This window comes from Notolepis coatsorum (genome assembly GCF_963971535.1).
Source record: "Notolepis coatsorum genome assembly, chromosome: 14".
In the NCBI taxonomy this organism is placed as follows: Eukaryota; Metazoa; Chordata; class Actinopteri; order Aulopiformes; family Paralepididae; genus Notolepis; species Notolepis coatsorum.
The window spans coordinates 40,502,391-40,512,733 of record NC_140178.1 but is presented as its reverse complement, the minus strand read 5'-3'; the positions used below and the strand labels follow the sequence as shown (position 1 = coordinate 40,512,733).

General features: G+C 45.4%; 1 protein-coding gene across 1 annotated transcript in view; it reads right to left on the bottom strand.

The window, feature by feature from the left end:
• Positions 1–209: 209 nt before the first annotated feature.
• The window catches only part of arhgdig (Rho GDP dissociation inhibitor (GDI) gamma), a gene marked incomplete at its 5' end in the record, with an annotated part of 14,164 nt that continues 4,030 nt past the window's right edge, over positions 210–10,343 (bottom strand). Inside the window, 1 exon segment of the mRNA XM_084329089.1 lies at positions 210–2,061. Within this exon segment, the coding sequence (XP_084185215.1) occupies positions 1,862–2,061 (200 nt within the window). The 3' untranslated portion in view covers positions 210–1,861.

Below are 10,343 nucleotides of genomic sequence, written 5' to 3'. Positions count from 1 at the left end.
TCTGATAAAAAAAGATGTAATGTCTGCACACAATGAACTGGTGTCCCCTCCTTACTCCCCTAAACCAAACCAAGCATTGTTCCAGGTGGTTTTGGTGAAATGAAGCTGTGTGCAGACATTCATTTTCTTTGATCATACTTATCCCAAAGTTCTTTGATTTTGGCATCTCAGTTAGCTACTGCCCAGGTTTGCCATGGCTGCTCTACTACAACCCCCCCCCCCCCCCTTCCTCTGACCTGGGTCCAAAGTCACTGCACCACATATAGCGAAATAAAGACCAATGTTTTAGACGAGTGGAGGAAGGAGGACAATATGATGAGGCATAAAAGACAGAATGGAGGAGAGATCAGGAAACAGAGGAGGCACCCACAGAACTGACCTATCTCAAGCCCGTTTGTCCACAGCTGTGATTGGAGGGTCAAGGAAATAGGACAGGTTGTAAATGGGTCAATTAATTGATAGAACGGCCATTCTCATTCAAATCCATACTCATGAATGGTCATTTGGCTGGTAAGCCATAAAATGGCCGACATATAATGCTTGTCAGTGTCATCATGGAAATCATTATTGGCATGAGACTCGTAAGGCTAATATGTTACAATGGCAAAGGCATTGTTTGGATAAATACTCCACAGGCAGTTGATCTGGACATTCCATCTGTCTGAGTCTCATGCACTGCCCACACATGAAATAATGTTCATTCCCACGACTAAATTAACTAAATTCTATGACAGCCATCTTAAGTCTGATTTACGGTAGGGCGCTTGACACAACCGACTCTCAACAGAAAATCTTCATTCATTATTACCATGCTTTGGCGAAGGCTTCTATCATGTTAACAAAAGACGCCAAGCTCCCGACTGTATTTAGGCCTATTTGCTCTGCCAATCTGTCCTCTGCGTGTATACTGTAGCAACAAATGTTAACAGCTAAAAACCAAAGTTACACCACAAGTATATTCATGGCAAGGTTGGCATTTGATTCAATAACACTGTGACAGTGTCCTCAACATGACACGTTGGAGGTGTGCGACATTAAGGAAAGACTTCACCCTTTTTTCCAGTAGAAAATGTGTATTTTCTGTCGAGACAGTTGTCAAGTGTGCTGAGCACCCTAAGCATAAATATGCCTTTTTAGTGAAGCGAAGGAGATTACCCACAATACTCTAGGAAAGGCCTATTCTAGCCGTTCCACTTCATACTTGCAGGCTTTCTCGGTAGCAAGGAGTGGTGGGTTTGAGGACAGAGAGAGAAAGAGAGAGAGAGAGAGAGAGAGAGAGAGAGAGAGAGAGAGAGAGAGAGAGAGAGAGAGAGAGAGAGAGAGAGAGAGAAAGAGAGAGAGAGAGAGGTAGGAAGGAATGAAAGGGTAGCATAGGAGGACAGGGGACGAGGAGAAAAGGAGATGAGGCTGGTCCCCTCCTTGCTCCAGTCCTTCCAGTTAAGAACAAAGCATAATTCCCAGAAACAGCTCAACGGGAACAAGGAGGAGAAGTAGATAGGATGGATACACGATGGACAGAAAGCTGATGAATATATATAGATATATATAGGAATAAAAGAGGGATATAAAACAAAGCACTGTCACCCCCCCCCCTGTTTGTTCCCAGGTCCACCTCCCCAGGGGCGGGGGAACAAGGGAGGAAGTAAGGGGCGAGAGGATAGAGAGAGTACAGAAGAGTGAAATGAAAGGAGAGGAATATATCACCCCTTCTCCCTGTTCACCCAAATGTTTCTTGATGCTAAGGTTCCACACTCCCGGGAGGTGGAATCAGCCAAAGGAGGGATGGGTAGAGAGTAGATAAAGAAGAAGGAAATAAGCAAGGGGATGAAAGATGGAAGAGAGAAGTGACATCGCCTTCTCTCTATTCGTTCCAGTCTTTCTTGATGTTGAGGTTCCACTCCCACGACAGGTGGTCTGTCTTGTCATCGTCGGTGAAGTGGGACTTGATGTGGTAGCTGCCACGCACCAGGATGCCCTTGGGCGCCTCCTCCACAGGGGTCATGAACTCGTGCTCCTCTACCCGCGGGCCGTAGCTGCCCACCATGTACATTTCCCTGTCCACTGGAAGGAGACAAAATTACTTTCATAGCATAGTATAAAGATGCCCCCAGCTGATTTGGAAACAGCACTATGTGAGAGACAACATTACCCCAGAGTGAGTAACAACATTACCCAGCCAGAGTGAGTAACAGCATTACCCCAGAGTGAGTAACAACATTACCCCAGAGTGAGTAACAACATTTACATTACCCCAGAGTAACAACATTACCCCACAGTGAGAAACAACATTTACATTACCCCAGAGTGAGTAACAACATTACCCCACAGTGAGAAACAACATTTACATTACCCCACAGTGAGAAACAACATTACCACAGAGTGAGTAACAATATTACCCCAGAGTGAAAAACAACATTACCCCAGAGTGAGTACAGTAACAACATTACCCCAGAGTGAGTACAGTAACAACATTACCCCAGAGTGAGTACAGTAACAACATTACCCCAGAGTGAGTACAGTAACAACATTACCCCAGAGTGAGTAACAACATTACCCCAGAGTGAGTAACAGCATTACCCCAGAGTGAGAAACAGCATTACCCCAGAGTGAGTAACAACATTACCCCAGAGTGAGTAACTAACAACATTACCCCAGAGTGAGTAACAACATCGCATTATGCTAATTTATGTCTGTTTTATTGCACTGCTCTTATTCTTATTTCTATCTCATTGTATGTTTGCACTTTATGCATTGCTTTTATTTAGTGAGAAACCTGCTAGTCTTTTATAGATTTTAATGTCAGAAATCTATCATAATTAATAAGAAATCTATTACAATATTTTCTTTTATAGGTTTTAAGGACTTTCCGAGAGGTTTTAATATCAATTATCTACTCATTTTATGCCTGTCTATAATTATGCCAATTCTATGCTAATTATATGCACCTTGGGCTGCAATTCTTGTATGAAAGGTGCTATACAAATAAAGTTTATTATTATTATATTATTATTATTATTATTATTATTATTATTATTATTATTATTATTATTATTATTATTATTATTATTATTATTATTATTATTATTATTATTATTATTATTATTATTATTATTATTATTATTATTATTATTAACATTACCCATTGCCCCAGAGTGAGTAACAACATTGCCCCAGTCAGAATAATTAACATCAGCGATGTAGAGATGGCCACATTTCTCATGAACTAATGCATGTGTTCTTGTAGTACCCAAAATTATGTGTTTCCAAATCCGCCAATTGTGACTTGTATAGTATGTACAGTATGTGGGCAAATTGCAGATCATCGCTACTCACCGCGCAGCCTACATAATCTACTGAAACATGACATGTAATGGCTGCTCAGTTGCACCATGAAAGGATTTGCGATGACTCAGTGGTCAAATTAAAGGTGGCTAAACTATGAACTCCAGTCGATGATGATCACAGTAGCGGCAATAATCATCAATATACAGAATCATCATTCACTACATCCCTACTTTGAAGACCGAGCCTTCTCCGTAGCTACCCCCAGGCTGTGGAACTACCTCTCCCCTTCCATCAAAGGCTCCGACACCATCAACCTTTTCAAGATGCATCTAAAAACACACCTGTTCACACTTGCCTTCTCGCAACACGGCACTTCTCCTAAGTAGCCCACCCCCTTCACCCCACCTGACTCTTTTTTTTAAGCTACTGACCTTGTTGCTTTTGTTTTTGTTTATTTTGGTGTTACTGTTTCTTGCAAATGGACTGCACCTTGCTTCCTTTTCGTTTTTATTTTGTTTTATTTTCTTGTTGATATTCATATTCTTATCTTATCTTTTATATAGCTTCTCTCTCTTTATGTAAAGTGTCCTTGAGTCTGAGAAAGACGCTTCTCTCTAAATCAAATGTATTATTATTATTATTATTATTATTATTATTGAAGGGTACGTTACACTGTTGACATGTAAATTGCTGTAGCCTTTGTGTGCACAGACTTGTCCCCAAACTATAGTCTCTATGTCACCACACAAGGAGGAAACTGTTAGTGCTCAAGATGCAACTAACACCAACAGAATAATGAACTTGTTGGGCAGGTCTCATGCTACATAATGACCACTGATAACTAGCATCGCTAACATGTATCCCACAAGTACCCGGATGTGCTAACATTATTTTGTATTGCCAGAATCATGTGCTCGTATAACATTCTTGGATTTTAACTCCCGCATTGGAAGCCAAACATCTACCAGGTAGCCGAAGGAAAACCTCATTGGCCAAGTGAGACATTAGGCTTACTAGGCTGAGATATTAGGCTTACTAGGCTGAGACATTAGGCTTACTAGGCTGAAACATTAGGCTTACTAGGTTGAGATATTAGGCTTACTAGGCTGAGATATTAGGTTTACTTACTAGGCTGAGACATTAGGCTTACTAGGCTGATACATTAGGCTTACTAGGCTGAGACATTAGGCTTACTAGGCTGAGACATTAGGCTTACTAGGCTGAGACATTAGGCTTACTAGGCTGAGATATTAGGCTAACTAGGCTGATACATTAGGCTTACTAGGCTGAGACATTAGGCTTACTAGGCTGAGATATTAGGTTTACTTACTAGGCTGAGACATTAGGCTTACTAGGCTGATACATTAGGCTTACTAGGCTGAGACATTAGGCTTACTAGGTTGAGATATTAGGTTTACTTACTAGGCTGAGACATTAGGCTTACTAGGCTGAGATATTAGGCTAACTAGGCTGATACATTAGGCTTACTAGGCTGAGACATTAGGCTTACTGTGAGGTTTTGCCCGCTGCTCACTACCTTTTCTCTGTCTTCTTTAAGCCTACTGTTAGGAATTCCCTATTCTCTGTCTTCTTTAAGCCTACTGTTAGGAATTCCCTATTCTCTGTCTTCTTTAAGCCTACTGTTAGGAATTCCCTACTCACTCTCTCTAGCCCCCACCCTCTCGTTCCTTACCCTTAGTGGCCACACCTGTTTGATATTCTATTATCTCTCGCACCTGTGGTGGCAGGCTAATTAGTCCCCCTGTGGGCTTTAAATACCAGGGCGCTTCCCCTCGTTTTGGCGTGGGGTCGTGTTGTATACTTGCCGAGTCATATTCTCTAAACATCTAGACTCTTTCGGGAGATCCTCTGTTCTGCCTATGCTGTTCCATTCTCCGGCGTCGAGATGTTTGCTCCAGCCTTCGCCTGCTGTCGCCGTTGCCTGAGAGTGGGACTGGTCTGCGCTCCCTAGACTTCCACGGGAGGCATCCCAGTCATCCACTTCAGACCCCCCGCGCAGCTGTCGTCCTGACGCACATCCAGACCAGCGCAGACGCTCTCCAGTCCACAGCGCGCAATGCGCATCTTCCAAGGACGCTCGAGCTTGGCACGCTCTCCAGACCAGCGCGCAACGCGCATCTTCCAGACCTTCGAGCTTGGCACGCTCCTCCGTACCAGCGCGCAACGCGCATCTTCCAAGGACGCTCGAGCTTGGCACGCTCTCCAGACCAGCGCGCAACGCGCATCTTCCAGACCTTCGAGCTTGGCACGCTCCTCCGTACCAGCGCACTGACGCGCATCTTCCAGACCTTCGAGCTTGGCACGCTCCTCCGTACCAGCGCGCAACGCGCATCTTCCAAGGACGCTCGAGCTTGGCACGCTCTCCAGACCAGCGCGCAACGCGCATCTTCCAGACCTTCGAGCTTGGCACGCTCCTCCGTACCAGCGCACTGACGCGCATCTTCCAGACCTTCGAGCTTGGCACGCTCCTCCGTACCGGCGCACAGACGCGCATCTTCCAGACCTTCGTGCTTGGCACACTCCTCCTGGCAGACGCACCCCGATGCGTCTCTCTGTTCCGACGCGCACACCAAGGTGTGGCGCGCCACTCTGTTCCTCGGCTCCGACAGTGGCTACCCGGTGGACGACATCCTCGCCACCGCCACTGTTCCAGCTCCCTGTTCCGACGCGCACACCAAGGTGTGGCGCGCACTCTGTTCCTCGGCTCCGACAGTGGCTACCCGGTGGACGACATCCTCGCCACCGCCACTGTTCCAGCTCCCTGTTCCGACGCGCACACCAAGGTGTGGCGCGCACTCTGTTCCTCGGCTCCGACAGCGGCTACCCGGTGGACGATGCCCTCGTCACCGCCACTGTTCCAGCACTCTGTTCCTCGGCTCCGACAGCGGCTACCCGGTGGACGATGCCCTCGTCACCGCCACTGTTCCAGCACTCTCTCCCTCGGCTCGGACAGCCAGCCGCCCCGGTGGCGATGCCTTCGTTCCCGTTGCTGTCCCTGTACCATTACGCATGCGCCTGGGTGAGTTTTGATTGTGATGTCACTCACCCAGCGTAGTGCCCTTGCCCCCGTTCCCGCTGCTGTCCCCGTACCTTTACGCATACGCCTGGGTGAGTTTTGATTGTGATGTCACTCACTCAGCGTGGTGCCCTTGCCCCCGTTCCCGCTGCTGTCCCCGTACCTTTACGCATACGCCTGGGTGAGTTTTGATTGTGATGTCACTCACTCAGCGTAGTGCCCTTGCCCCCGTTCCCGCTGCTGTCCCCGTACCTTTACGCATACGCCTGGGTGAGTTTTGATTGTGATGTCACTCACTCAGCGTAGTGCCCTTGCCCCCGTTCCCGCTGCTGCCCCTTTACCTTTACGCATACGCCTGGGTGAGTTTTGATTGTGATGTCACTCTCCCAGCGTATTGCCTCTGTTAGTTAGTTTGGACATTTCATCTCCCAGCGTATTGCCTCTGTTAGTTAGTTTGGACATTTCATCTCCCAGCGTAATGCCTCTGTTTTTGGTTCTCACTTAGAATAGTATTTTTGGACTTTACATCTCCCCCTGTGTGTTTGTCACACGAAGATATTATTACTTTGTTCACTTTGTTATTTGGACTGTTCTGCACCTGCTCTGTTTTTTCCCTTTTGTGCATTAACTCTCTCCTCTGTCCTGCAGAGCGGCCCAGATGTTTTCCCACCAGTCCTCCCAGTTCCTCCCTGTTTCCCAGCCCGCCTCCGCGGGCCTCAGTCCCTTCTGTTCCCTAGTTCTCCCCTTTCTAGTTCCACCTAGTTCCTGTTCCCTAGTTCTCCCCTTTCTAGTTCCACCTAGTTCCTGTTCCCTAGTTCTCCCCTTTCTAGTTCCACCTAGTTCCTGGTCCCAAGTTCTCCCCTTCTAGTTCCACCTAGTTCCTTGTCCCTAGTTCCCCTAGTCCCCGTTTCTCCTGTTCCCTAGTTCTCCTAGTCCCTAGTCCTCTCTCCCTAGTTCTCCTTGTCCCTGGTTTACCTAGTCTCTAGTTCCTCTGTCCCAAGGCGTTCCCTTAACCTTCCCTTAGGCGTTCCCTTACTTTCCCTTAGTGTTCCCTTTTCCTGCCCGCCTCTTAAAGGCACCTTTCCTTCCCCTCATATTATATTCCTGTATTTGTGATTCTCCCTTAAAGGGACAGTGCCCTTTTCCCTGTATTTCCCTGTTGTTCAATAAATATCTGTTTCTTGGCAAACCATCATACCTGTCTTGTGTTGTGCGATTGGGGTCGGTTACAAACCATAACACTTACTAGGCTGAGATATTAGGTTTACTTACTAGGATGAGACATTAGGCTTACTAGGTTGAGATATTAGGCTTACTAGACTGAGACATAACACTGTAAAAGATTTATGTTTTTTCACAGGAAATTCACTGTATTATTTTACAGATTACTTTTGTTTTTCTACTTTAAGTGTAAATGCCATAAAAATACAGTAAATTACCTTTTATCAAAATATTAACCATTAAATAAAGGTTGTAATCTGTAAATGTATTTGATTTGACTGTAATTTAAGAGTAAGTATTTGGAAACTGTCGAGATTGTAAACTTGGAAACCCGATCGGTAATAAGATTTAAAAAAGAAGTAAAGAATTAAACACTTTTGAGGTAGTTTATTATAAAAACTGAATGAACAAGGTACTAGTTCTGGAACACAGAGTTTGTTTGACCGGCCGGTCAAGTGGTCCAAAAAAAAAGTGAGGAGATCCGCCTTCTGTGTCTTCTTCTCCCCTTGTGTCATGCCCTTTTATGGCATATTGTCACTTGGTGTGTGTGTGTGTGTGTGTGTGATGGAGAGAGAAAGAGAGAGAGAGCAAGGGGGTGCTGAGCGGCTGAGCGCATTGCCAGTGGCTGTGTATCTGGACACCGCTATGTCAGCCGTGCATGAGTGCGTGTGTGTCTTATCGTTAACGATCTGTGATCGTTGTGGTGAGGTACTTAACCTGTATCTGGCCTTGCTATGTGGGCAGTTTTACTTCTTAGATAAGACTAATGGCTAGCTGTTTAAATGTGTAATGGCTAATGGGGAGTGGCTATGTGTGTGTGTGTGTGTGTGAGAGTTTATTTGATGGTGTTACTGTTTCTTGCAAATGGACTGCACCTTGCTTCCTTTTAGTTTTTATTTCGTTTTATTTTCTTGTTGATATTCATATTCTTATCTTTTATAAGCTGTTTAAATGTGTAATGGGGAGGGGCTATGTGTCTGTGTGTGTGTGTGTGTGTGTGTGTGTGTGTGTGTGTGTGTCTGTGTGTGTGTGTGTGTGAGTTTTTGTGGAGTGAGGGGATGTGCCATTTGATAACGATCTGTGGTGTAGCCATCTGGCGAGCTTGTTATGACGTTTTTGGTGTACTTTATTTGCACTTAAGTGGCACTAGAATGTCAGCGAGAGAGAGAGAGAGAGAGAGAGAGAGAGAGAGAGAGAGAGAGAGAGAGAGAGAGAGAGAGAGAGAGAGAGAGAGACAAGGGAGCGGGAGAGGGATTTGGGAAAGGGATTTGGGGCCTTGTGTGTCAGGGAGTGTCATATGCAGAATGTCTCTGCTATTATTTCATCAAAACCATTGATGCCAGACATTTACCATTTTCTTGCAGCTTTTTTTCTTACAGTGTAGGCTTACTAGGCTGAGACATTAGGCTTACTAGGCTGATATATTAGGCTTACTAGGCTGAGACATTAGGCTTACTAGGCTGATATATTAGGCTTACTAGGCTGAGACATTAGGCTTACTAATGCCTCTTTTCCACTGCATGGTACCTACTTGACTCTACTCTACTCTACTCGCTTTTGGTAATTGGTACTTTGTTCGTTTTCCACTGCAGGTAGTACCCGCCGTCAGTGTAGCTGGTCGTCATAGCGAGAGCGCCGTGATGTCAACTTCATGAATGAATGAAGTTCATTGAATGAATTCATCAACCTGATGAATTGAAAATGGGGGACCCTGATGTAAACAAGACGAAAGTCTTTCTCTGGTCTGCATCCCCATAACAATTGTGTGTATTGAGCTGTACTGTATTGTACCCATTCTGCAATCTGTTAATAAAGTTTTCAATCAATCAATCAACCCGACACACACACACACACACACGTATTGAAGCTAGCAATAAAGCTATGAAGTTACTGTTGGGGAAAATGTGTATGAGGTGGACTAGTTTAATATAGGTCAACTAGCAGTGCTGAAAGACGTCTGGCTGACGTTCTTAAAACAACTTGGACAGAGGGACATTTCAGTACGGCACATTGTGTGCTGGTAATCTTATCTTGTTCTTTTCTCTCTTTCATACATACACAGCACACACACACAGACACAGGCACAGCACACACACACAGACACACGGACACGCACATACACAATACACACATACAATACACATACGTCTGTACACAGACGCACGCACACACAGACACACACACACATACACACACACACACACACATCTCACTCTCTACATCATATCGTGTGTGGATATCATATCTTGCTTATCTCTCTTCATGTTCTCTCTCTCCGATGTTAAATCTACGTATCATCTTAATGTACGTCATGTCAGATCTGACATGATGTGATACGTCATCATATCTGTCATGGGGGGGCAGGACTGAGAGGGGATTTAGGGACAGGCAAAGGGATCCAGGGGAGAGTGTTTTTTGTTCAAGCCGTGGTGATCTTCTTTGACCCATAGCTCTTGCTGTTAAAGAACTTCTCTTCTTAAATAAATTACCTATTTGTTACAATTGGAAATATCGTCTCCTGCTGTGTTAAACAACCTTTCCACAACATTTGGTGACCCTTGACCTGTAGACCGCCCTGCCGGGTCCCCTCACACGGCCAGCTCCGGACCTCTCCCGTAGAAATTCTGCCGGTTGTCGACACCAAGGTAAGCGTTGGGCTTGTAATTATAAATATCCGTCAGAGTTTCTGCGGGAGGGAAAAGTTGAGCTGACTGTGTTGACGAGGTCTGGGAAGGACGGCTAAAACGAACACGGTGAGGTGTTTTACACTGGGGCGACTCCTTTTTAACAAGTGGCGGCC